Here is a 25,812-nt window from a genome sequence, read left to right as displayed (position 1 = left end):
GAATGGTTCAAGTTCCCCAGGATTCAAGGATGGCGGGATAGGACAGACCAATCCCTTATATTTTTAATCTGAATATATTAGAATTTCGGGGTGGTTTGGTTTACCACAGGACTTGACTTTAAGTTATACCCGAAGACATAGTATAAATACTGGATTTTAGGATGTCATCATGTGATAGTTGCGTTAATTCAATAACAAATGGTAGTAGCCTTGAAACCTAATGGGTTGGATAAACGAAGATAAATGGTGAAGACCGAGGGTATTAGAGCACAGAGCATGTTATCGCTTTGCGACAACTGTAACTTGAGAAGATCTATGCACAGCTTTGAAACCAAAGCAGAACACATCAATAGCTATCAAAGAAAACCTGAAATGGGCTGCAAAGGGCTCGTCCACCAGGGAATGAGGATGCGAAGGAAGATGGAAGATGCGAGAATGCGCCGGAGAATGCAGCCACGATAAAAGAAAATACGCTGGTGGCGATGTTTTGGGGAGGGGGAGGAAAGGCAAGGTGTGTTTTTGCAGCCAAAAGTCCGCTTCAGCGCGCCGTGCCGTGTGTGCGGCGATTTGGGGTCTGGGGGAAGACGATGAAATCAGTCGGGTTTGGAAAGAGATACTGCTCTGCAGATAATGTGGCCGCCCGCGGTGTAGTAATACGAGGATCGCTGTGTCGTATTGAAGATGTCGGTACTTCGGGAGGGAAGCCCAGGGGTTGATTGGTGCGGATCGCATGCACCATGTCGCCGTATCCTCCACGCTCACCAGCCTCTTTCAGCCATTGCTCCCAGTCCTCGTCAAGGGGCACATCAGCTCCTTGATCGCGCGCGGCCATGGCATCCAGCAAGCGTTGGTTCAGGGCTACACCGCAACTCTCCATTTCATCGTCGCTGTAATCCTCCTCAAACTCGTGTCGGTACTCCGAAGCCATACTGGAGCTGCTACGAGACTCGCTGGCGCGCACGGTGTCGTCGCTACGGGTCTCTATGATCTGGTCGATATCGAGATCGAGATCGAGATCCAGCTCGAACTCTTCATCTGGCCCGCAACAATCGTAGTGGTGAATCTCGACCGAAGGCTCTCGGGCTGGTGTCGCAGGGCGTACCCCACTGGCTGTAGTGTCTCGGACAGTAATTCCTTCCTCGGCCTCATATCGCCGACGTGCAGACTTGGTCCCTTCCCAGCAACAGAGCTCGGAGATCTCGGTCTCTGTTAGTCGGAGCTTATCAAAGACGTGAAAGAGTCGGCGATGCCATGTAAACCGACCGAGTCGCATGCGATGCGGACCATAGGAGTAATCCAGACCGGGATATTGGGCCTCAATGCAATCCAAGGGACCGTAGAAGGTATTTGTTTCAATGCGCACCTCTGGAACGAGATTGCGAGTGATATGAGCTGCAAAGGAGCCGGGGTCGCTGGCGCGCGGGCGCGGAAAGGTCGCATTGTACACGGCCTGGGCGAGTGATGGTTTCCGCATGACGGTGTGAGGGAAGGATCCCAGGGAGCCGAAGAGAAAGGGAATTGAGGAAAGAGGGGAGAATGGGGAATAAGAAGAGATAGTACAGGAGTGCCCTAGCAGCGAGTCTCAGCCGCTTGTCTGAAACTAGGCGAGCCGCCGTCCACCCGCCTCTTGTTTTGGGAGAGGGGGTGAAGAGGTCGGATACGATCTGGAAGGGCGTTTAGCTGTGGGGCTGATGGTCTAGACCAAGCATTTACCATGTGGAATTGAAAACTTGAAGGGAGTGGTAGATGGGAATAAGGGATAAGGAATAAGGAATAAGGAAGGAAGATATCAAAGAGAGTACGGAGTAAGGTAAGATGAGGAAGTCAGGTGAAAAGTGACGAGTCCAACAAAGCAAAAAAATGGGAAGGTGCCACCGCATTCTTGCCTTTCCGTGCGCTGGCGCTGCACGGCCAGCTGGACCTTCTTCATCCTTTACAACTCACCTCCACTACCTCCACATCACCCATGTCGACCTTTGATGGTGTCGTTCCAGGTTGGTCATTTCTATGCCCCCTTCTCCCCTTGAATAGAGTCAGTTTTACTCATTCTTTACAGAATTCCCCGATATTACAAGTCAGCCTTACCACACCACCAAGTGGTCATCTTTCTCATTTGCCAGCTGATGCTGATTATATGCAGTCGATTACTTTCGAAAAAGCCCTGCGCGACCAGCACCGCTGGCCTGCTTTCTGAGCCATGTGCATAGTGACCATCTGCAGGGTCTAGAGTCCTTTCGGGCCCCATTCATTTATTGCTCCTCCGCCACCCGCGAGGTGAGTTGACTTGACTTCCTTGACTCGGTTGACTTGGAGCTTCCAAAAGGTCTAGAAGGATGGATCTATGGATTTGTATCCACTACCCCTCTCTCCAATTATGTCGACCTGCAGACCTCCATCATCGCAAACCCAGCGATGTGCCGCGTGGGGTCTCAGAATAGCAATCAGGAGCCGACAGGGGGTGTGGATCCATCTTTCAGGACCCTGTCTAGTGTGCTGCTAAACATGAAACATCTCCGACTGACCCGGCACTACACAGCTATTGTTACGCCTTGAGAAATTTCCCCATCGAATGAACTTTCAGAAGGGAATTTTAGAATCGCGTCGGTTACACTACAAACATCTTAGTAAACTATTGGTCAGTCTGGAACCTTACGTTATGTATCAAAATATTCGCCGGCACTTCCAACCATATGGAAACCAAAACTCGAGTAGCAACAGTCTCAATGACTACAGCTACTCGAATGAATATCTTTCTTGCCCTCATACAATCTTTTCGAGTAAACAACGCCTCGGCTTCGACGTACACGACTGACGAACAGACAGCGTCCCATCCCCTTGCACACCCCCACGGACATCGAACTTACGCCCCGGCGGCGAATCCGGGTCACTTTGTTCGATGCCAACCACTGTCCCGGGGCTGTGATGTTTCTAATTGAGGGGAATGGTAAAGCGATTATCTATACTGGCGACATCCGAGGTCAGCCTCAAACCCTCTCCCCCATAGACTTCATTTTGGACTAACACCAGACAGCGGAGCGATGGTGGATTGACAGCCTAGTACGGCATCCCATTCTAATACCATACACTTTAGGCCCGAAACGACTAGACAAGCTATACCTTGATACCACTTTCGCTGGCAAATCAAATCCCTTTCGAGAATTTCCATCCAAGGCTCAAGGGCTCGCCGAGCTTTTGAAGAAAGTGGATGCATATTCTGATGACACTGTATTCTACTTCAGATCATGGACTTTTGGTTATGAGGAGGTATGGATCGCTCTTTCAGCAGCTCTCAATACGCAGGTATGCCGTCTCTCTCAACTATAATGAAACCAAAGAAATCCTCTCTAAGTCTCATCCAAGGTCCATGTGGATTGCTACCAAATGGGTCTCTATCAATCCCTCTCTCGTCTATCTAGTAGTAGAGCCGCCACTGAAGCACCGGCACTTTGCGGATATGAGCTTGGCAATAAGTTTATTGAAGGCTGCTTGAGTGGTGGCCAATCCAGTCGAGTCCATAGCTGCGAGCCCGGGGTCACTTGCCCCGTAGCCCGTGGGTCAAAGACCGTTTACATCACGCCCATCGTGAATCGTACTAGCGACGGAGCTGAAATCCCCGAGGTTGGTGCTGGTGGAGGTCTCGGTGATCTGTACCAGATTCATGAGCTTGAACTACCGGACGATACCGCTCTTGCAGCGTTGGAGCAACTATGCCTTCAACACATCCAAGATAAAGACGTCCTGTCGCAGATGCAAGACGCTATATCGAAAGCGTTCAAGTCGAAAAAGAAGGCGCTGTCGCTAGATCTCTATGGCGTCAAGGAGGAAGATGAAATTTCTCTTGAGCGACTGATGACGAAACTCGGCCAAGGTCTGTCCAGTGAGGAATCCCAGGGCTCACAAAGTACGGAGACCGACCTACCGAATTCAATTGTGAGTCACCATTGTATAATATGGCACAAGACTTATCTAACATAGTCTAGCGCTTTCCTTACTCGCGTCATTCATCATACTCGGAACTATGCGAGCTTGTCGCTGCTTTTAGACCAAAGGATATCCATCCATGCACAGTCGAACAGTCTTCATGGAGCGATAATGTGTCTATAGAGCGGCTGTTCGGCCACCTTTGCTCGGGAAACGACTTTTCTCACGATACGCATATCCGTAAAATTCTCGAGGACGCAAATAGTAATGATTCTCGCCCGAGGAAGCGCCCTCGGTATGAATATGACATCGCCACCCAGTCCACTCGATCCAGCAGCGTGAACGACGAAACACAGTCCAATACGGGAGATCCCACCACAGACGATCATTTGAAAGTACAGAGTACTTCAAATAATACAAACGACCAAGATGACCCAGCAGTCTCGTCGCAAAAACAAGAAGACACCCGCTCACAATTCTCGACTCCGCCTGCATCCTCTCTCAAGGGGCAGACTTCACTTCCGAGGGATCAGCTTGACACCACTGATCAGGTCAAAGCAAAACGTGACGAAGTAAGAAAAGCATATCGTTATCTACAGGAGAACTGTGATCTTGGAAAACTCCAGCTTGGCCAAGTACCATCCTCCTGGACATCGAATGAAGTGGACAGTGCCAATGACGAAGAAAATACCCAGAAGCCTCCTCGGCATATAGCCCTTGCGCTCTCAAAGAAAGATCCGGAACCTCTCGGACCCCCATCATTTTCAGGCGAGGACGGGGCGGAGTCTTCCCAACCACACGACATCCATCCACCACCAAATCAAGATAGCCAGCAAACCGACGCCCTGTCAATCTCAATATCGGAATCTATACTCGCCCCTTCCGCGACGGAGAACGAAGACCCCGGCTCCTCCGAAGGCCCGGATCCCGCAAGGGAGCAAAGAGCACAACTCGTTCGTGATCGAATGAAAGCACGCACTCGCACCCGTGTGAAAGCATTCATTGCTGCGATGCGAGATACTTACGATTCATGGGCAGATATGGCAATAGTCTCGGCCGGTGATAATCATACTGAGGAGGAGATGGAGCTATGACCATTGAAAATTCCATGGATTGACTTTGTTCGATTATCGTCGAGCGGGATGCGCCATATCCCCCCCCCCCCGAAATCCAATTCGAGAAAGACATGCCGTACGGCTTGTCTCGTCGTACCAGATATGGTCTAAAAACAACTTTTGGTGACTAAACTATTAGCTAGAGTTTGGCTCATTGTTTTCTAATTGATATCGCTTAGATTCCACTTGCTTTGATGGAATTCCGGAAAAGTTTCTCTCTATTACCTAGGCATAATTACAATTACGCTTTTATCACGAACCGTTTCCAAGATTTCATCTATCTAGAGCCCACGACAACGCAGAATCATCACCAATCCCCTTCAAGTTAAGGGCACCAGCCAAATCCCACTAGGAATCCAGCGTCATGATTTTACGTCCCTTGAATATTACCGATACCCCGCCATGACCGTGACCCAGAAGCCTTGACACATAATCGTGGCTTGCTCCACGGTCCGACCCGATAATACGAAGGCGCCGTCCGCTCTGACTAGCGTGGGGTCGTGAGTCGGCCAACTCCTGGAAAGAAGTGATTAGGGCCCGTTGATGCGGCGAGGTCCGAGGCGCGCGTGTGGGTCTGTGTTGGCCGAAAGTAACCTCTCCTCGGCCATGGGCTAGGCAGAATCTGGAAAATTCAACTAAAGCTTGAAAGGGAGGTTGGCTACTGTAATTCCCATGAGCTGATGTGTATGCGTTGGAATGGGATGGGATGGGATGGGATGGAGTGACATGGTTATCAATAGATAGATAGTCGAAAGACTCAGGGTTAGGTTGTAAACTTAAGTAATCGTCACTTTCGTAGTCCATAGCTACATACAGCAACGAAGAAACGAAACGAAAAGAAGTGAAATGAAATGAAATGCAGAACAAGCGCTCTCTTCGCTATGACACGAACGCCCGGAAATCGCAATTCGAGATGAGGTATATAGAAACCGGGCAATGCAAAAGTGGGAAACATGGGACCAAAGAAATAATCATACGGGCAAGAAAATGCGTCAAGGCGTGGAGAGAGAAGAGGGAGGCAGCAAGGGCAAGGGCAAGGGCAAGGTATCACTCAGAGGCATCAAGGCCCCCAAGAAATACCCTGAAACAGTAGCACAGAAACACCAGTGCCACGTTTCGCAGACGCACAGCCTCCGACGTTTAGAATATATAGTATGCCTGCGTCAAGGGTAGTTCGGATGCAGGCTCGGCGTCGCACAGCATGCCGTCTGCTTCGACGGTCTGGGGCAGGCAGGGTCAGCACGATTCAGGAACAGTGTTGTGAAAGAGGTAGGGCACTTACATAACTCTCCGGATCGACCTTCATCTTGGGCATTGCGTCGTTGAATTTCATATCCTTCTTTCCGACGGTACGGCAGTTCTTCACTGCTTCGATGCGTTTGCGAAGGCCATAGGTCTGCACGATGCCCTCATCGATGGAGGCTTGGGAAACGAACATGATTGATGTGCTGGGGACGCGAACACCGAACATCGGACGGACGATCATAGGCTCGATCGTCGGGATTGATGCGTTGGGGTCGCCCTATAATCACAGAAAATTAGTATATATTCGCAGATAAAGTCAGAAAGGGAAAAGCTCGTACCATCTCTGCAACGGCAATCATGCCGCTCTTAAGAACTTGCACTGGCTTTGTGCCGAAGTTGGCAGGGTTCCAGAGAACCAGGTCTGCAATCTTGCCCACTTCCACACTTCCAATCATGTGGGCCATACCCTGGGCTAGGGACGGGTTGATGGTATACTTGCTGATATAACGCTTGACGCGGAAGTTGTCATTGTTCTTGCCCTCGTCTTCGGGCAGAGGGCCACGCTGGGCCTTATTCTTGTGGGCAGTGTGCCAGGTGCGCAGAATGACCTCTCCACAGCGGCCCATAGCTTGCGAGTCCGAAGACATCATACTGATGGCACCCAAATCATGCAGCACGTCCTCGGCAGCGATAGTCTCGGCACGTATACGGCTCTCGGCAAAGGCGACATCTTCGGGGATGTTCTTGGACAAATGGTGGCAGACCATTAGCATGTCGAGATGCTCGTCGAGGGTGTTGAGAGTGAAGGGGCGGGTCGGGTTTGTACTACTGGGCAGAACATTAGGGTGTTCCACCACTGAAATAATATCTGGCGCGTGGCCACCGCCGGCACCTTCGGTGTGATATGTGTGGATGGTACGGCCCTTGAAAGCCTCGATTGTCTGCTCGACGAATCCAGATTCGTTCAGGGTATCGGTGTGGATCATGGCTTGCACATCGTATTCCTCGCAGACGGTCAGGCAGTTATCAATAGCGGCGGGCGTGGAACCCCAATCCTCGTGCAGCTTCAGACCAGCAGCGCCAGCCTTGATCTGTTCCTCGAGACTCTGTCTACCACAGTCGTTGCCCTTGCCAGTGATTCCGAGGTTAATCGGCAAGCTATCGCAGGCCTGCATCATTTGACGCAGGTGGTTCGGTCCCGGGGTGCAAGTAGTAGCATTCGACCCAGTACTCGGGCCAGTTCCGCCACCAAGGAAGGTAGTAATACCCGATGCCAGAGCCTCGTCGACCTGCTGCGGGCAAATCAAGTGAATGTGCGTATCGAATCCACCCGCGGTAACAATCTTGTTCTCACCAGCGATCACATCCGTCGAAGCACCCACCACCAAATCAGGATGAACACCTCCCATAACATCAGGGTTACCGGCTTTGCCGATGCCACAAATCAACCCATCCTTGATACCAATATCGGCCTTGTATATACCAGTATAGTCGATAATCAACGCATTCGTAATAACGGTGTCAGCGCACTCAGCCGAGGATCTTCCAGAGGCCTGGCCCATGCCATCACGAATAGTCTTGCCTCCGCCGAAAGCACACTCGTCGCCGTAAGTCGTCATATCCTTCTCCACTTCGACCCACAGGTTAGTCAAGCCCAGACGCACCAGGTCACCGGTCGTCGGACCAAACATGCGAGAATAGGCCTCGCGCTCCATGGAGAACCCGGTGATCAGGGCGGCATCCACCGTTGGCTCCGGGACATGCGCAAATCCTGCCGTTTGTAATTTCGTGACGATTTCATCGGCACGGCTCAGATCCAATGGCCCATTTGCCAGCCAGTTGCCTCCACGAATGACCTTGTTACCGCCAATCTCGACCAGATTCACGGTCTTGGTGTCGCCGGGCTCGAAACGAATAGAAGTGCCGGCAGGGATATCCAGACGGAAGCCGTACGATTGAATGCGATCGAAGTGTAATTGTGGGTTGGTCTCGATGAAATGGTAGTGCGATCCGACCTAGGTAGTTTCGGCGTTAGCTTTGCCTTTCCCTCTCTCTCTCTCTCTCTCTCTCTCTCTCTCTCTCTCTCTCTCTCTCTCTCTCTGTGTGTTTCCGCCCAATTGCGGTGATCTCACATACCTGAATTGGTCGATCGCCCTTGCTCATGACCTTGAGGCGAATACGCTTTCTCCCATCATTCAATTCGACACGGGCATGCTTGACCGGAATGACGGCACCGGGCATTTTCTCAGGCAAGAAATCATCAGGGTCGGGTTCCGGGAAAGCGTCGCGGTGAGGCACGGGCAAGAAACTGCCATACAGCGCGCGCTCCAGATCTCCATCATCGCTACTGATGGGGTGGTGTACGGTGACGAGGTAGGTACCGGAAGGGAAAGTACCTTCGACCTGCAATTCGACGAGAGTGGCGACGACGGAGGGAAGGACATGGCGGCGACCTAGCATGGTCTTACCGATGGACATGAGATCGGCGACGGAGTAGTGACCATCGCGAATGAGCTATTTTCGGAAGAAGTAGATGTCAGAGTCATGGATCAAATGGGCAGGGTATATATGTATGGGAGAAAAGTGGATCGTACTTCGTGCAGAACGCTAGAGATCAGGGCCTATCGAACAAATGCATTAGTTAGCCTCCACGATACTTGATCGTCTCTCTTTCTTTTTGACCCCAGCCAAGGCGGGAGAGGGAAGTGGGAATTGAGGAACATACCACCGACTCGGCGTGGTTTAGTCGCACACCTCGGGCTAGACGACGCTGTGCCAGAAACCCGAGGTGGGCGATAGTGAGCTTGTCAAGCTGTGGAGGAGTCAACGAGTGTCATTGGGAAACCCCAGGCTTGGCTGTAACAAGACCTACCTCCTTAGGAACGAGCTGCATGACGCGGGTGGAACCCGAACCTGGTTACTTTGAAAGCTTGGCACGATTAAAAAAGAAGAGATCTCGAGGTTGGGGAAATAGTATAAAGAACAAAGTCCCAAGTCCGCCAAAGGAGGATCGAAAGTTGAAGGACGAAGGTTTGGGAAGGGAGAATAAGAATGTGGGGGGGGGGGAAGTCGGTATATTTTATTCCCATCGCAATGCCGTGACAGGCAGCGGAGATAGTGGGAGAGTGCGAGAGCCACAGGAAAGATAAGCTGCCGTGCTGGCCGATTGGGCCTCTTGCTCGGCCGTGTTAGTCACGGCCTTTCTAATTGATTTCTAACCTTTGGGAAGGCTGGGGCTAAAGGTCCCACTAGTTATTTGACTAGGAGTCCCTCTGGTCCTTTCACTTTTTTTTTTGCTAGGAATTTTACTCCGTACTCGGGTAGATTTGGGTGGAAATAAGTGGAGGGCCCCACCGGCACCGTAGGTACTCCGTATACCCTAGGAATTATAAGAATATACCCGTACTAAGCCAATCATTCAATGATACTAGTTAGTGGAATCCCATAATATACTCCATACATCTCTCTCTCTCTCTCTCGGTACACACTTTTGAAAAACAAAATAGAACATAATACTGTGATGAGCGCCGTGGCCAAAAAGAAATTTCACCTTGAAGATCCCTAGAAAAGTTTCGAGGAAAAAAGAAGAAAGTAAACGAAATAAAAAGTCAACCCAAATCAACCATCACTTATGCCTCGCTCTTGCGCTTCTTGCTCTTGCGGCTGTTGCTGGCAGGGGTGGCCTTGGCCGATGATGGTGGCTCGGCGGCAGCGGCCTTTCGGAGCCTCTTGACTGGAGAGGCTTGCTTTGCAGCAGCCTGGGGAGACTCGACAACTTCCTTCTTTCCCTCACTCTTGCGACGCTTAGTGGTCTTGGGGGGGAGGGGTCTTGACCTTGGGAGGCTGAGGAGGAGAGGGCGACGTTTCATCCTCGGATTCAGACGAGGAATCATCAGTCTCGCGGGAGTTTTCAGCACCAGCAAAGTCTTGCTGAAGCTGGTTGGCAGCAGGGTCGTTGTCAGCAGACTTGCCGGCCTTGTAGGCGGCCATGTCCGCCTTGTACGCCTCGTAGTTCTCAGCATACATTGCCTTGTAGACCTGTAGTTGTGTGAGTATCAAGACCATCAAAGAGTATAAGTATAGCTAGCAGCGCAGAATGGTCAACATACCTCCTTCATCTCATCGGGCATAGTCTGCCAGCGGCGGGTGCCTTCATCCGCAACCTCCTTAGGGCGGGCATTTTCTCCGAGGTCTTGGGAGATCTTGGTGCGGTTGTGCTGCATGTACAGGAAGTACGGGGTCAGGGCACGCTTGGGTGCATTGGGGTCGACGGGTGCGCGCTTGCGCTTCTTGGGGCCGGCCTCGGTCTTGTCGGGGCTCTGGGCATGAAGACCACCCTCAAGCTGACCAGTCAAGTGACTCGGGACAGCGGGCAGTTTAATGGCGGCAGATTCGCCGTTAATAACGCTGTTGGCATGTTCAATGTATGCCTTGCTAAGTTCGGCGATGTAGGTTTGAAGACCCATCAACCGGAGGAGGACCTGAGACGTGGTTAGTTTCAATTTCACCTGTCAAGTGGATGGCATATGCAAGCATTCGGATATAGTCTCGGTCATTTTTGGGATGACATGAATGTACGAATAAAAGAACAACTCATGGACATAAACAAGGCGCTAAAAAAAAAAAAGGAAATAAAAGTCCTGGAAAGACGTGAAGGCGCTATGAAAAGGGAAAAAAAGCACGCGTGGGGTGTCGCGCCAGTGTTGCGGCACGCGCCCACCAAGTCGAGGCAAAAGAGCTTTGACGAAGCTTTCCATGGCATATGGAAGACATTGAAGAAGCCTCTTGAGGTAGAATGGGACAATGCGACACAGTCATATGGGCGTGCGACAGCTCTGTTGAGATGCGACGCGTCGAAGCGCGCGGGAAGAACAGGAAGAACAACATCCAAACAAAAAGTTGAGAGGATCAAGGATGGAAAAAAGGGAAGCGAGGCAGAAACGGGGGGTATTTGACTTACGGCATCCTTGGTGTTGCGGAGCTCGTCGATGTTGACGGCAACAGTCTCATCAGAAGTCATGATGGATGGGATAATGGGGGTGGTCAATGGTTAAAGCAGTGGAGGGGGAAGAGTTTGTTAGGGGGAAAGCAGCGGGAGGGGGTAAAGGGGAGGCAGGAGCGGGGGGGGAGGGGGGGAAAGGGCAGGGCTAAATAAAGGTCACAGAGCTGGGCAGAGCTGGGCAGAGCTGGGTAGTGCTGGCCGGAGCTGGGGGGGCACGGCATGCGGCCCAGCGCTGCTTTAGGCTTAGGTCTGCCCTCTCCAGGGCTTAACAATTAATGGGGTGGCTTCACTGTGACCCGTGCCCCGTGCCGTCCTTCGTACCCGGGGCCACCCAGGCTTACCCTAGGGTACCCTGCCTGGGTCATCTTCCACCTCTCCGCCCCTCCATCCGTTTACCCAACTCTGTGACATAACCACTCGCCGGGTAAGTGAGATGATGAGGTTGGTTATGGTTGTTAATAGGTACCCTAAATGCTACACTTTACTTGAATAAGATCCTTGGAAATACTCTAAGTTTCACAAATAATATTTGAATAATATTTTAGTTGTTCCGAGTCCCGAGGTCGTGACCGATATTTATTTCTCTGAGTCCCAAGCCCCCCGGGCCTGAGGTGCCCATTGGGCAGGTGAGGGCAGATTTGAAAAATACCAGTGTCCGCCCGCCTGGCAATTATATATCTCCGGCATCAACCCGGGGCCTCGGTACTGCCCTCCAGGGCTTAACGAACTTGAAAGTAGGCCCCCGAGAAACTATTCAACCACCTGCCCAGGTGGGCAGCGTAGTACTTAATAGACCTAATAATAATCATCATCAAGAGTACAGAAACAGGAGGGATTTATAGACAACCTTGGAAAATCAAACAATGACCGACAAATCTCACAGAGGATGTCTTAGTAGTACAATAGTATCTTTGCGCCATTCACAGTCACGGTGGATTGTGGTCGCCGACCTTGGAAGTTCTGCTTCTGGTTTGTCTCTTCAAGTTTTATTTCCAAAAGTTCAAATTATCGTATTACCTATCCATGACTAGAGATATAGCACTCAATTCTACAGGCACTAGTCAAACACTGCTAATGTAACATGTTGGATTTGATAAATGTTCTATGGAGCAACGCTACTATCTTGGATATCTCGGGAGAACACACTCACAGCAAATGCTCTATACATCGCGATCGGACGTATCTCCCCGCCAGCTCTAATTTACAACCATCTAGAACTTGAAAACCTGGTCCTTGTTGTAGCCCAGCTCGCTCAGAACACCAGACAGCTCGCCCTGGTCCTGGGGGCTGACCTTGCCGCCACTGATGGCCTTGTACAGACCGGGAGGACCGCAGACGAAGACCTTGATGTTCTCCTCCTTAGGCTCGGGCAGGACGGTCTTCAGGAGCTCCTTGGTGATGAAGCCCTTGCCACCGGCCCACTCCTTGGGAGGGTTGTCCAGGACGTAGAAGGCGCGGAAGCGCTGGGGGTAGGTGTTCTCCAGCTCGTTGAGCTCCTTCTTCAGCAGGATGTCCTCCTCAGTGACGTTGCCGAACACGAGGGTGACCTTGGTCTTGTCTTCGGGGTTCTTGAAGATATGGCGGGCTAGCTGGTACATGGGGGTGATACCGGTGCCGCCGGCAATCAGGCAGACGTGGTCGTGCTTGTTGGCCTCCCAGGGGTACTTGACGATGGGACCCTTGAAGGCGAGGGTCTGGTCGACTTTCAGGGAAGTAATGTGCTCGGACATGAGGCCGCCGGGGTAGGACTTGACAACGAGCTCGAGGTAACCGGGTTGTTCTGGGGGATTGTTAGTAGGGGCACCGGATTATGCTAGGCGGAGGAGTGCTTACCCTCATCGCTGGTGGGTGTGTAGGGACGGATGATGTTCTTCTCCTTGCCCTCGGGCTTGAACCTGGTCAACAAGGCAGCTGTTGATCATGTTAGCTATAAGTCGGAATTGGGATATCTGGTGGGTGACTGACAGGCAACGGGAAGACCACCGACGGCCTCCTCATCGTCAAATGCGAAACGGATCTTCTTGGTGTTGTGGCTCAGAGTCTCGACACCAGCGACCTTCAGGTCAATCCAGTCCTGGCCGTTGAAAGCCTTGGGCCGGTTCTTGGGCTCGGCAACGGCTCCAGTGCTGTAGCGGTAGAAACCAGCAGCCGCACCAGCGAGACCGACGGCAACGTAGACGGGGGTGAGGTTGGCCTTCTTGGGGGCAGGCTTGGGGGCAGACTCGGCGGCCTTGGGGGCCTCCGCAGAGTACTTGCGGAAGCTCTGAAGGGAAAGGTCAGCAATGCTTTTTCGCAAGGAGGCATTGGGGAGTGGTAGATTTCTCAACGGACCTGCTTCAGGGGCTGAGCACAGCGGAAGGTCTGACGAGCGAACATTGTTGCGCGTTAATTAAGGTGTAACAATGGGGAAGAGAGGGGGTAGAGAGAGGTTGAGTTAAACGGGGAAGAAATCGGATTATGAAAGCGGACCCTGGGATCCGGTTGGTTTCGACCCCATTTCCGATGACGCAGCATGGAAGCCGTGCCTGCAGCACATCATTTCTCGGATTATTGCGGGTCAATTCCGAGTTGTAGCAAGCCAAAGAGGTTCTCCGGTAGATGGACGATAGGCAATCAGGCTGTAAAGAGATTGATTGTAATGAATCACGATGAATCGGCTGCCACGAGAGGCAGATTGGGCTGTGATGCAACATATACCGAAAAAGTACGGAAGAATAAGGACATGCATCATCTATGAAGTGATGTTCTTTTTCTACAGAATGGTTGTATTTTCAAGCCTTGCTGTGCTCGACCAATAGGGAAATAGTCAGAAAGCACCGAATATGATAATGAACCTTGAAATATATTACCTACTGATACTATGTACGTGCAGAGTATACATCCGAACTGTCCAGACTCACAACCTAGTAGTACGATGTACTACTGGTCATGATGTTTGTGCAACAAATATCTTACTCCGCACTCGGGGTCCCCACCATGAAAAAGCGGCAGTTTCATGAGTGTCCATGGCGCTTTCAATGAACCTCAGCAAGCACTTAAAAACCTTTACTGCTCATTCTAGACAGGATAAGAGAGCAGAAGAGACATTCCTACGTGAGGATAAGGCAGAACAATGAACCCGATATTTTTGAAATTTAAACCTCAGACATCACTACACGGGACTAGAGATATCCAAACTGCCTCCCATAGAAAGGGACACATAGGCCGTTCCGCGCGGCCCGTCTTTCATGCATTCCATAGCCATAACGCAGTTATTCATCCACACACTTCATCTCCAGAATCCCAAAAACAACATCGCATTTAAGCGAAGGTGGAGGGGCGAGAGTAGGAGAAGATCTTCTTGCCGGGGTTGGCGGAGCGGTGGGGCAGGGGGAACTTGAGGCCCTTGGTCAGGAGCTGCTTGATGTAGGGGCGACGGATGGTCTCGTTGTCGGTGATCTCAACAACCTTGAGGATGTGGATGGAGCCGAAACGGGAACGGTGACGAGCAGCCATGTCCTGGTAGAGAGCCTCGACGGCCTCAGTGCGGGACATCTCACGGAACTCCTTGTACATGTTGTGGGTACCGGAACGAGAATCGTAGCGGATCCAGATACCGAAGTTCTTGACCTTGAGAGGGCGCTTCTCGGTGATCTGTCGAAAGGAAATTAGTACCAATTTCAAGACTGATGGTGATGGACTACTCTCCACATACCACGTTCAGGGAAACGATCTCGCCGTTGGCCTTCTTCAGCTTGCGGAGCTGAGACATGAAGTACCAGAAGCGGGACTTGGCGACCACAGTGTTAGGGGCGAAAACCCGCACTGGAGACCATGTTAGCGAAAGGTCCCGAAGGCGATATTAAAGAGAGAAGAACCTACTCCGATAAAGCTTAGGAGAAGGTGCATCCTCCTTCGGCAGAGCTCTACCAATAACCTGGTATTCGTTAAGACGCCCTGTTCGAGTGGTATTCGTCAGTAATTATTTGGGTGATTAGGGACCGATCTGCGAGCAACGAGGTCATCGTGTGGGTAAATTTCTCTTGCGCCTGTGCTCTTGACGATGATGATCGGGTGTGCAATTCCAGTCGAACGAGATTTTTTAGCGAGCGAAGGGGTCGGGTTGAGTCGAGGTTTTGTGGTTGTGGTTGGCGATTAAAGGAAGAAGAAAAATTCGATGTGGAGATTCGACATGATTGTGACCGGCAGCGCGGTGCAGATTCATCCTTCAACATTCAATTCGATTCGATTCAGGCCGTTTCAATCCTTCCATATATTTCCGGTCTTGATGTAATTGTCGAGGACTTATTCGCTCCGCATAGTATCTCATCGGTTTCGCACACACCGTATATCGTCTTCGAGTCGAGCGCAGAGGATCGGAAATTTCAAAAAAGGTCACTTACCCATCTGGAAATGAGTATGTTAGCAATGGTCCTGAATACGACAGTATGGAGGAGTAACCTACTGTGATTGTCGCTGTTGATGATGAGTCGTTAGTGTGCCGTCGGGGGAGAGAAATCTGGCTGGGAGTGTGAAGTTGCTTAGGGCTACCAGCCCCGAAGGGCTCGCTTAACCGAGTTGGTGTGAATCAGTGGGACACTAGTCCGAATCTAGAATGAGGCCACACCAGCCACGCCGAGTCGCGCACCGCCACAATCTGCCCCCACCTGCGCCACATCCCCAACTGCCAACCACCAAAAGGGCGGGTTCTCGCCAGCCGGGGTGCCCTTTGATGCCCTTTGACCGCGCTTCTGGCTCGGATAACCACCCGATTCCCAGCAATCGACCTCTTGCTTGAACTTGAATTAATTCTAGAGTGCAATCATCATGGGAACTCTCGCGACTGAGTTCCGTAATGCCTACAACAACGGATCCGGCCCGGGTCTCGCAGCAGTGCTAACTCCAATTGCGACCCGGGATGACCCCGATCGGTTATTGACGTTTTACAACTTCTCCAATCCCGCATACTTGACCAAAGATCTCAACACCTCCTTCTTCCACGGCAAAAACCCTCGAGTCCCTAAAGCCGAACAACATGCCTGGGTCGATATCTTCGCTGCGTATTGGGAGGCTGTGGGGGAGATATTGAAATGGGAAGCTGGACATCCCGGGGCTAGTGCCGTCGCTATCTTCACTGCATGGAAGAAAGTGGCGAATGCTGTCATTCGGGGTTACTCTATCCAATCTGGCCTTCCTGCCTGGTCTCTGCCTTGCTTGTACACCGTGGGCAAGTACCTGCGCACCTTTGCGATCAAGGCCGATCTTCAAGTCGCCTCCCAGGGCTCATCCGGCCTAGACTTCCAAGACGATGTGGCGGCTGATTTCGAGAAAAATGCCACTTTGGAAGATGCTGCTCGGGTCATTAATCGAATGTTCACTCTGTGCTTGAGTGACCGGTATGCATTTTACTAAATGTTTTGGAGGGGTAAAGTCATCGCTGACACTTGTTTAGAGCCCCGATTGAAGAGTCTCGGAAGTGGGGAATCTACAACACGACCAACTTACTTTTCAAGACGTACTTCAAGGTAGGATCATACCACAACCACAAGATATCGTGAATATCGCTGACAATATCTAGATCAATTCTGTTGGTCTCACCAAGAATCTCATTCGGGCTATCAGGGCTCAATCAGATGATCTACCCCCACTGGACGCATTTCCCAAGTCGCACATTGTAACATTCGAGTACTATCTTGGCGTTATACATTTCTTAGATGAGAATTATGCCGAGGTATGCGAAATCATTCTGTTTGTCTTTGAAATTCTGTGGCTAATCATCAACCGCTTGTAGGCCGAGGAACATCTCACTAATGCTTGGAGGCTATGCTACCGGCACGCTAACAAGAATCGAGAGTCAGCCCGCCCACAATTGTCCCTGATAGAACTCCAGCTCACTCATATCTAGATTGATCCTCACTTATCTCATCCCCTGCCATCTGGTCACAACACACACCCTTCCCAGCAACCAACTCCTAGCTCCATTCCCTCGCCTGGAGAAACTTTTCCGACCCCTATCGAACTGCATTCGGACAGGCGACTTGGTTGGATTCGACAAAGCCATGTCTGCCGGCGAGGAGGAGTTCGTGAAAAGACGGATCTATCTTCCCCTCGAGCGAGGCCGCGATATCGCCCTGCGCAATCTCTTCCGCAAGGTCTTCATCGCCGGAGGATTCGAAGAAGCTAAGGATGGGCAGCCCCCGATCCGGCGAACCCGCGTTCCCGTCTCCGAATTTGCGGCCGCTTTACGAATCGGTACTCATGCGACGGGCCGAACCCGCGTGGACATCGACGAGGTGGAGTGCTTATTGGCCAATCTCATATACAAGGTGTGTACCACGCCCGACTCGCGCAGCTTCCAGTAACTAACTATGTCCAGGGCCTCATGAAAGGATACATTGCCCGAGAGCGGGGAATTGTCGTTCTGAGCAAGAACAATGCTGCGTTCCCAGGGACCGGCGTATAAAGGGCGTCATGCATCACGAGACAACTGACCCCTTGTAACACTATGCATTTATTGATGATAATGAAACTACTGCAAAATGATTACACGAGCTCTTAGATACCCTTTGATATTCCTTTGATATCGCTTTGACGGGAGATTGTTACGCGGATGCAACCTCTTTTGCCTTGATACCTGTGTTCCTTTCGTCATCATTGATAGCACTACTGCCTTGTAGCAGACAGCAAAAGGTAGATGTGTCTGATGCGGAAGTTCGCACAAAATACCGGGGCAGCGGGGATCAATTGATGAAAATCATTTAGCTTCAGTGTCCCAGTGGCAATATCAGTACAAACCACCAAGGTCAATAACCGCCCGACATCATCCATTATACCAAGCATTACTCGAAAAATTCACAGGCCGATTCATTCAGGAGGTCCCCCTGTCAAACTTATCACTTAGTATGTACATATTCTATAGCAATTGGATTTTTGCTCCGCAGTCAAGCAATTCAATAGTGCAATAGACTCTGATCAAGGGAAGTAAATTAATCTGAGTGCTCCCGCACCAGTGCCGGAGCCAAATCTGCGCCGTGATGTTCATCCGTTCCTGTTGCCCGTCGGTTTGCGGGTGGTAGGCGACCGAGAATTTGAACTTCGTCCCGAGCAGCTCGAAAAACCTTCGCCAGAAACCCATAACGAATTTTTTGTCACGGTCGGAAATCCAGACTGTGGGAATACCCCAGTCTCCAAGCTAAAGTCGAGTCAGGATCCTTTCCGCCCAGTCCTCTCCGGGCCAGGTCGTCTCCCCGGGTTCTGTCATCATTCTCTTGGTAAACTTGCAAGTGCACAAAGCTGCGGCATCATAGCCCTCTGGGGAAGGAAGACCGGTAAAAAAGTTGATATAGACAGTGTGGAAAGGTATCACTTTCCGCCTCTTCTTTCACGTCCTTTGCTCCCATTTTCTCCGCGTCCCTTTTCGCTTTGTATTTAATATGGTGATCACGCAGGTGAGTCTCACACATCTTGACTTGCTCTCTAAGCCACTTTGAGATGTAGCCAAGTGTTGGCATCTGCTGGCATTTGAAATCTTTTTTCTTCAGTCTCTTTAATGGCATGAAGAAGATGCTGCTTGCTGGGGTCTGGGGTCAGGACGGACATCGCCCGGTGCTGCGGCGCCTTCTTGGCCTTTTCCTCTTTCCTCTTCTCCTCTGGCTGCCTATCCCTTCGATACTTCTCAAGTCTTCGCTTTGCGAGACAGGTTTACCGAGCTTCCTCTGACTCGTTTGCATGCAGTTCTCGCTGTAATTTTAATTTTTTTTGGATTTTCGTTGCGGGCTTTCCATTCTTCTTCGGTCCTGTTGGTTTTCATCTCGTGCCATTTCTTTCCTCTAATGCATTCTCGTGCCTATGACCAGACTTATCTTACTGGAACCAAGTTCGAATATCCTCCCCAGGTTCTCACTTCGACATGTATGGCTCGACGTCTCCGAGGTCTTTTGGGAGAGGTACATCAGGTTCCAGCTCATCGTCTTAGAAATTAGAAATAGTAGCGTGCAAGGGAATCGCGGCGGGAGTTATAGTGTGCAAGGGGATCACAATAGCTGTTGGAGCGGGCGATGGGATCACCGCAGGAGCTGAGGCGGTCGAGGAAATTGATTGTAAGTCATGTTTGCATCTGCCATACAGCGCCAGGACTGGAAGAAAGAAACATTGGGCCGTTGCAAGAGGTGGATGCTTGTTTACTGATGGGAAAATTTCAATGAGGTCGAACATTCCCGCTCACGGGATGGTGTCATGATCGTTGAACTTGAAAAGAAATTTCGAGGTGGATTCGGGGGCCCCAACTCTCCCTTATTCAGGGTTAAGTCTGCAATTCATGTCCTAATAGGGAGTATTCTTGACACTCCTGGCAAAATCAGAACCTTCTGGTGCTCTACTACTCTCGAGGTTGACAGACAAACAACCCGATTGGGTGATTCCGACGTAATCTCATACCTGAGGTCATTTATCTCCTTTACAAGGGCTTTTATACTCTCCTACTTGTCAAGTCTAGAACTGGCAATGTGCAGATGGGGATCCTCGTTCATCGGGCTGTGTGGCAGTAAGCCCATCCAATCGAGCAGATGAGAGAGTATGGTACATGAAAACGCTTGCTCTGTAAGAAGGGTCAGAAATGAAGATAAGAGATTTATCGATAGTTTACTGACGTTACTTCCGATCCCGGAGACTGCCTTTGGTGTCTAGGCTGGCCCGAATGTAGAGAGTTTCGTCTTTTTGCAATGCTGGTGGTGAGTAAAGGGGATAGATGCGTGTCAGGATCTCGCTATACCAATCTCCATTGTATTGAGACATCCTACAGTCTTGAGCTCTTGGATGCTGAAGTCTGTTCAGAAGCTTTGCTCTCAGTGTACACATGGAGTGCATGATCAAGTTTGTTGGCAGTTCCCAAAACATAAAATTCCAGAGTTTGACGGTACAACCGGTACTAAATGCTTCAATCGTGCTTTTAATCCTTTCGTAGAAGATTGGGTACACTTCCCGGTCACTCATGAGGATTACAGGACGATTATGAGAGAGGGAAGTGTTGATAAAGGGGAAGGGGAAGGAACTGGCAGAGCAATGGAAAGGTGCCATCTACTCCCATTCACCAGGGCAGGCACGGGCATCTTCCCAGGCCAATGCTATACTACTAGTACTAGTAATGTTCTAAGAAGCTCCTTGTGCCTACTGGTAGTAGTACTGGTCTGCTGGCGGGGATTACTCGGAATAAGACAGAAATTAGGTTAAAAAATGAATTAAATTCGTCCCAAAACACCGATCACCGAGAATAGAGATACATCGAATAAGGGTACTAGTACAAGGGTATAAACAATACAAAAAAGAACAATAACCTTGAAAAGAAGCTTCAAACCATCACAAACCTACAAGTACTTACCTAGGTATACCTAGGTATACTATTCTGCAAGTTCAAGCTCCTTGCCTATCGCTGCAAAGAGCCACTATAAACCGACAACTCCGATGCCAAATCGTCATCCTAAAAGTCCAAGTCCGGGTCAGCACGGTCAATCTCCAACCCCAGGAACCCCGTCTGAACTATGGTTGAAACTCACCATATTATTGCACATCGCAACGAATAGATCAAAGAACAAGCGCCCACCACGCTCCATCTCAACCTGCATAGTCCCACTCCGTTTAAACGTACTCCGGGACCGAATGATCAACGCGAGATAATGCGCTCGTAGCTTCGACTCCGTCTCAGGCGTATTCGCATACGCATATCGCGCACTGGCGAGGATAGTACTGCAGTCGATGCCGGTCTGCAGACCCTGTTTGCGCAGCGCGAGGCGTTGCAGGGTGGGTAGGTTGTACTTTTCTGCGGCGCAGCTGTGGGAGAAGGTATGCCCGTTAGCACTGCGTTATATTGCTTACAATCCGCTATCAATAGTCTGGATATACTGGATGCATGCCATGCCATGCCGGACTTACTAGATAGCAGTATCACGCAGTATCACCCCACCCCGATGATGATGAAATGTTGCACCGGGATTCCCATCCGCGCGCGCATCTTCCAGCTCCCAGGTCCGGCGCCGTGCATTGTGTCTTAGACGCGGGTAGTAATCGCCCTTATAGAGGAATTCCAGGATAGCGGAGAGGACCTCTGGTGATTCGTTGGGGAGCTCGATGCGTTTTGCTGGGTGGTGGATGTGCGGCGCAAGGTGGGCTAGTGGGCTGGGAGTTTGGGGCCCGCAGTATTCGGCGAAGAATGGCGATGCGCTGAGGATGGATTCGTGGGCGGCAAAGAGGCGCTGCTCTGGACCTACGCGGAGCATGATTACTGGTGATGTTGGTTTCTTTGTCGGTGTGCTGGGGTTTATTAGCTTGGTCTAGGTTTTGACTTTTCTTTCATTCATAGTGCTCTCCTTTGCGAGACGAGTCTAGGTTGCGGTTGATGATGGGTTGGAGGACTTACGTTGAATCTGGAGGGGTGGCCAATCTTTGTCTCCGCTCAGAGACGGGCGCATGACGAGAACGAGAGCTGCTGCCAGTGGTAGACGAGCTCTCTCGTGCTCGACGGGGCCGTGCCGTCGACGCTTTCGCTGCGCGGTATCTGGAGAAGTTATCTGGGGTTTGGGGGGTTCGTTTAGAAAGCATGCTGGATTGCTATGTGGTAGGGGTCCGGTGACCGGAATTATACGAGAAAGCAAAGAAGAAGACGAAGAAAGAGAGAGGATTGATTGTCTGGTAGAATGGAAAAAACCCTGAGTCCCCAACGACTCAGGGGTAGTGCCACTATTTATAAGACTGAGAGATGGAGCAGTTTGGATGGGTATATTACTTCAGAGTATAGATATTACAAGCTGTGGTATCAAACGCAGGTGTACCAGCAATTGGCCAATCGATATAACTTGAATAGGCCAGACTGGACCCCTCGACGCGTCATGACCGGTTTCAAACGCGTTGCTCAATCGCCAAATGGGCGCGTGGTCACGGGACTCTCTCCAATGAGGAGCTTGAATAACCAGGAGGGTGGGGACTCGGAAATTGCACTTGACAGCTTCGATGGCGCTAGTACCGAGTAGCTTCGACTAATTTTTGGATATGTGGTCCCTGAGTGGGTTGGGATTTTTTCAATTGGAATCTGATGGCCTCTGGCAACGATGTGGCGCTCAATCATTCATTCATTGCCTGCGATACGATGCGATCAAAGACACCGAAAATACTTTCTTTTTGCAGCTCTAGTCAGGTGCTTATGATGCGTCTTTTCCCCCCTCTGTCTCTGTGCTCTGAAATGCCTCTTTATTCCCAGCTGCCGGCCCCGAAGTTGACGATGGCCCTTGTTGGATCCATGGCTTCCATGGCTAGAGTCTGTATCTAGGTATCAGTGGCCAAAGGCTCAGTTTCAAGTTGAGAGCTGATTCTACCGGAGATACTACTAGCAAGCTTGCATCATGAGATTATATAATCTAGCAGTCCCCTTTGTTCCAATATATATGTACCAATGTAGTTGCAGAAAAATATAGTCCGATTCATTCAACTTCAACTTCAAATTGAAGGTTTACTCCAACGGATCTTTCGCACAATAAAACTCGAAAGGGTTCAAAGCTTGGAAGCAAGCCCTGGACTCGGTACTTTCTTTTGTTTTGGACAGGGTAACACTACTAGTAGTACCCCGTTTGCCCAATATGCAATGGCCCTCTAGAGTCGGGCACGCCATTTTGATTCCTCATCCAATAGCCTATCTAGGTACAGAGAAAGACGCCCGGCTCAACTAGCTCAGTGCGTCGAACCCCAAACTGGATTCTGCTAGGGTAATCGATCGAAAATCATGGCAGTTGGACTCGTGCGCCCTCGACATGAGATGTTACTTTTCCATGAGGAAGTTGGGTACACTCTTTGTACTCCATTCGAGGTGTGGCCAGCGAATGTCAGAACCATTAACTGCCCAGGGGAGGGGGTGAATCATGGCTAACCTGGGTGAAAGATATACCGACCTTAGTACAAGAGACTAAGGATAAATATGGGTATTATCAAAACTGCCCAGGGGAAATATTTATGTAGCCCTAGGTTAGCCCACCAGCGCCTTTTGGCTCATTCAATGCAAAGTTCTACGCAAATCAGAAAAGAAAACCAAGTAGTATCCTCAATAGATTCAAGACCCAGCCCATCAGACTAAAGAGAATCCTATTAACGCCGAATCCTAGCGCCGTAAAAGTACCAGCCCGAGATATCTGCTGCTGGAAAAAAAAAATAAAAATGAGGACCTGAGTATGCGAAAGTGAAAGGTGGGTGGACGGCCCTCATAAGAAAATCTTTCGGGCGTCCTTGAAATGACTTTCATTGGGGCAGTAGGGACACTTGAATCGGCCACCCTTGCTGAGTCGTTTGAGTGATTCTTCCGCAATGACGTGCCCGCATGGCATCATCATCGGAGGGTTCTCATCTGTCGCCTGTTCTTTGGAGACTGGGCAGACGAAAATGGAATGGAAGAGATAGGAGGGGGGAAGGGAAATTTCAACCTGGAATTATGTTAATTGGAATCTTTCACTTTGGCCTTGAGAGAGGGAATTATTGCTTACCGGAAGCTCATTCTCCGTCGTCCATTCTGTACGCTTAGCTTTCATAATGGTCTGGAGCTTTAGTAGGGTAGGCAGGGCAATTGCGCCGGCTGTTGCCGCGATGTAAAGCGGCGAATCTGCCGATAAGCCCAAAAGGGAGCAGAATTCCCGGGTAAATGACTGGGAGACTTCATCCCACGCAGTTGGGTTGTTGAAGGTTGCGGCATACGGCGAACCACGGAGATTCATAATAAAGGCCATGGCACCTGACAGTTTTTGAATCTCTGGCAGGTATCTCGGACCGAAGGATTGAAATTCTTGTCTCGCATACTCGATCGCGGCCTCCCAGTTCCCGGGTAAATTTGTCGGCTCGAGAGACTTGTTGTGGTAGAGCCAGACGTATTGGAGACGGCATAGTTCGAATTCCAGATTGCTTCCTCGAGCGGCCAAGGCCTCGCGATGTTCCCGAGACCATTCAATAGCGGGAAGAAGATTGCGCTTCTCCTTCAGCTCGTGGAGGATGTAGTACATCGAGGCGAACTGCTTGCGGATCTCGGTCGAGGGAACCTCGTCGATGTCTAGTAGACTGGAGGCTTTCTCGCTCGGGCGGGAAATGGATTCTTCTTGTATTGTGGACCTTTGATCTGCGATTTCGGAAAGGAAGGTGGCTGCGACCGAGAACTGGCCTTCTCGGAGGAGGTGCATCGCAATCGCACGGTTGATGAGGTGTTCTTGGTTGGAGAGAGCGTCATGCTCGGTACTTGGGAGGGGTCGATCTTTGAACAGCTGTGAGAAGACGCAAAGGTTAATGAGAATACAAATATGGGAAGAAATGTGATCGGTAGGACGTGAAGTTACCTTGTCCAGAGACTTGGTGTACTTGTTGAGACCGCCGTGGGTTTCTTTCAGACTATCATTGATCGACTCAAATGAGGATTTAACGGGGTTCTGCAGTTTGGCCAGAGTAATGGCGGCTTGATTAGGATCTATACGATAAGGAGGATGTCAGTGGTGGTTCTGGCTAGGGCATACGTTGGTGGACGATCACGAAGCTGTGCAGCGAGCTCTTCCCCGCAGTACCCAAAGGATGATAACCCGGATAGATTTACGAACCGGCAGCGATAGTGTCCCGAGCGGACTGCAGTAGATCGATGGTGGACTCGACATTCTTCAGACCATGAGAGGCCTTGAGCCTCTTCAATAGTCGGTCATGCTCCTTCTGGACGAGATCCATGGTGGGTGGAGGGTAGGGCCGGCCTCTGGTGGTTCAATGCGGAGTCGATAGTGGTTACCGCCCGAGGAGATCGGGGGCCATAGAGATATGGGTGGATAGCGGGGATGGTCTAGATGCAGCTTGGAGAGCCCCGTATATCTATAAAAAGCGACATGAATATAGAAATCGTGATCGTGGAGGCAGAATCGGAGTAATGGAGGGCAGATGTCACCGGGACGTTAAGGTGAACTCCGGATGATCGCCGCTGTTACGCCATGACACGTGACTGGTGATTAACCTACAAAGTGAGGGCCGGCTTGATCAAAGGGGGAATTTACACTGAAATATGATGCTACTGGAGGATGGGGGGTTAGATAACATTTCATATCTCCCAGAACGAGGGAAATGCTCTTTGCCGTCAGCTCGGTCAGCGTTGAGTACATCGAGAGTACTCTCTCTCTCTAACATATCTAAGAGTGCTCCTACTCCTTGCTGCAGCTGCAGGATAAGCCTTTCCCAAGTGGGACTAGCCTCCGACTGATGCAAACAGGAAGTTGTATGATTGGCCAGGCCCCACTCTCGCTTACGGCTAGCGTGAGTCACCTGGTTGTATAAATAGTTCACTCCGCTCTCCACTCTTCCTCTTCTTCTTTTTTTCTTCTTCATCCTAGTGCACGGGTTTGACGCGTATCAGTGAGGAGAAATCCGAGATCGTGTTTTTGCTAGTTGAAAACTACCTACGTGACCACTCTTGCTGGCCTTCGGGTCGACAAGGAATTTTTGAAAAAATCAAGTTGCCAACAGCGCCTTGGCTTTGGCCTTCGCGCTTTTTGCTGGTGC

General features: G+C 50.6%; 9 protein-coding genes across 9 annotated transcripts; 2 read left to right on the top strand and 7 right to left on the bottom strand.

Moving 5' to 3' along the window:
• Positions 1–538: 538 nt before the first annotated feature.
• Positions 539–1,474, bottom strand: N7533_002291 (uncharacterized protein; the record flags this gene model as incomplete). The annotated part of the gene is made up of 1 exon (XM_057098941.1): positions 539–1,474. The coding sequence occupies one exon, from the start codon at positions 1,472–1,474 to the stop codon at positions 539–541; it is 936 nt and encodes a 311-aa protein (XP_056964077.1).
• Positions 1,475–2,208: 734 nt separating this feature from the next.
• N7533_002290 (uncharacterized protein) lies at positions 2,209–5,015 on the top strand (the record flags this gene model as incomplete). Its single annotated transcript, XM_057098940.1, has 6 exons — positions 2,209–2,274; positions 2,537–2,635; positions 2,824–2,977; positions 3,032–3,300; positions 3,361–3,930; positions 3,981–5,015. Coding segments are annotated over 6 exons (2,193 nt in total), but the record flags the coding sequence as incomplete, so codon positions are not given.
• Positions 5,016–6,176: 1,161 nt separating this feature from the next.
• N7533_002289 (urease Ure) lies at positions 6,177–9,174 on the bottom strand (the record flags this gene model as incomplete). Its single annotated transcript, XM_057098939.1, has 7 exons — positions 6,177–6,257; positions 6,319–6,558; positions 6,620–8,296; positions 8,418–8,795; positions 8,876–8,902; positions 9,007–9,093; positions 9,154–9,174. 7 exons carry the CDS (start codon positions 9,172–9,174, stop codon positions 6,177–6,179), a joined length of 2,511 nt encoding a protein of 836 aa, XP_056964075.1.
• Positions 9,175–9,910: 736 nt separating this feature from the next.
• N7533_002288 (uncharacterized protein) lies at positions 9,911–11,301 on the bottom strand (the record flags this gene model as incomplete). The annotated part of the gene is made up of 4 exons (XM_057098938.1): positions 9,911–10,075; positions 10,116–10,319; positions 10,391–10,762; positions 11,242–11,301. 4 exons carry the CDS (start codon positions 11,299–11,301, stop codon positions 9,911–9,913), a joined length of 801 nt encoding a protein of 266 aa, XP_056964074.1.
• Positions 11,302–12,494: 1,193 nt separating this feature from the next.
• N7533_002287 (cytochrome b5 reductase family protein) lies at positions 12,495–13,659 on the bottom strand (the record flags this gene model as incomplete). Its single annotated transcript, XM_057098937.1, has 4 exons — positions 12,495–13,063; positions 13,117–13,194; positions 13,249–13,546; positions 13,615–13,659. The coding sequence occupies 4 exons, from the start codon at positions 13,657–13,659 to the stop codon at positions 12,495–12,497; spliced, it is 990 nt and encodes a 329-aa protein (XP_056964073.1).
• Positions 13,660–14,583: 924 nt separating this feature from the next.
• On the bottom strand, positions 14,584–15,669 carry N7533_002286 (60S ribosomal protein eL20; the record flags this gene model as incomplete). Its single annotated transcript, XM_057098936.1, has 4 exons — positions 14,584–14,916; positions 14,978–15,087; positions 15,145–15,219; positions 15,666–15,669. The coding sequence occupies 4 exons, from the start codon at positions 15,667–15,669 to the stop codon at positions 14,584–14,586; spliced, it is 522 nt and encodes a 173-aa protein (XP_056964072.1).
• A 420-nt stretch (positions 15,670–16,089) lies between these two features.
• csn12 lies at positions 16,090–17,725 on the top strand (the record flags this gene model as incomplete). Its single annotated transcript, XM_057098935.1, has 6 exons — positions 16,090–16,658; positions 16,715–16,787; positions 16,841–16,993; positions 17,054–17,115; positions 17,168–17,588; positions 17,639–17,725. 6 exons carry the CDS (start codon positions 16,090–16,092, stop codon positions 17,723–17,725), a joined length of 1,365 nt encoding a protein of 454 aa, XP_056964071.1.
• Positions 17,726–20,683: 2,958 nt separating this feature from the next.
• On the bottom strand, positions 20,684–21,855 carry N7533_002284 (BTB/POZ domain-containing protein; the record flags this gene model as incomplete). The annotated part of the gene is made up of 4 exons (XM_057098934.1): positions 20,684–20,737; positions 20,814–21,087; positions 21,190–21,567; positions 21,674–21,855. The coding sequence occupies 4 exons, from the start codon at positions 21,853–21,855 to the stop codon at positions 20,684–20,686; spliced, it is 888 nt and encodes a 295-aa protein (XP_056964070.1).
• Positions 21,856–23,501: 1,646 nt separating this feature from the next.
• Positions 23,502–24,993, bottom strand: N7533_002283 (ubiquitin-protein ligase RMD5; the record flags this gene model as incomplete). The annotated part of the gene is made up of 4 exons (XM_057098933.1): positions 23,502–23,720; positions 23,781–24,545; positions 24,618–24,745; positions 24,873–24,993. The coding sequence occupies 4 exons, from the start codon at positions 24,991–24,993 to the stop codon at positions 23,502–23,504; spliced, it is 1,233 nt and encodes a 410-aa protein (XP_056964069.1).
• Between the last annotated feature and the right edge of the window lie 819 nt (positions 24,994–25,812).

Source organism: Penicillium manginii (genome assembly GCF_028828005.1).
Source record: "Penicillium manginii strain IBT 31320 chromosome Unknown utg000002l:1.0-5564898.0:1.0-5567710.0, whole genome shotgun sequence".
Taxonomy (NCBI): Eukaryota; Fungi; Ascomycota; class Eurotiomycetes; order Eurotiales; family Aspergillaceae; genus Penicillium; species Penicillium manginii.
The sequence above is the reverse complement of the archived record's forward strand: the minus strand, read 5'-3'. Positions and strand labels throughout refer to the sequence as shown.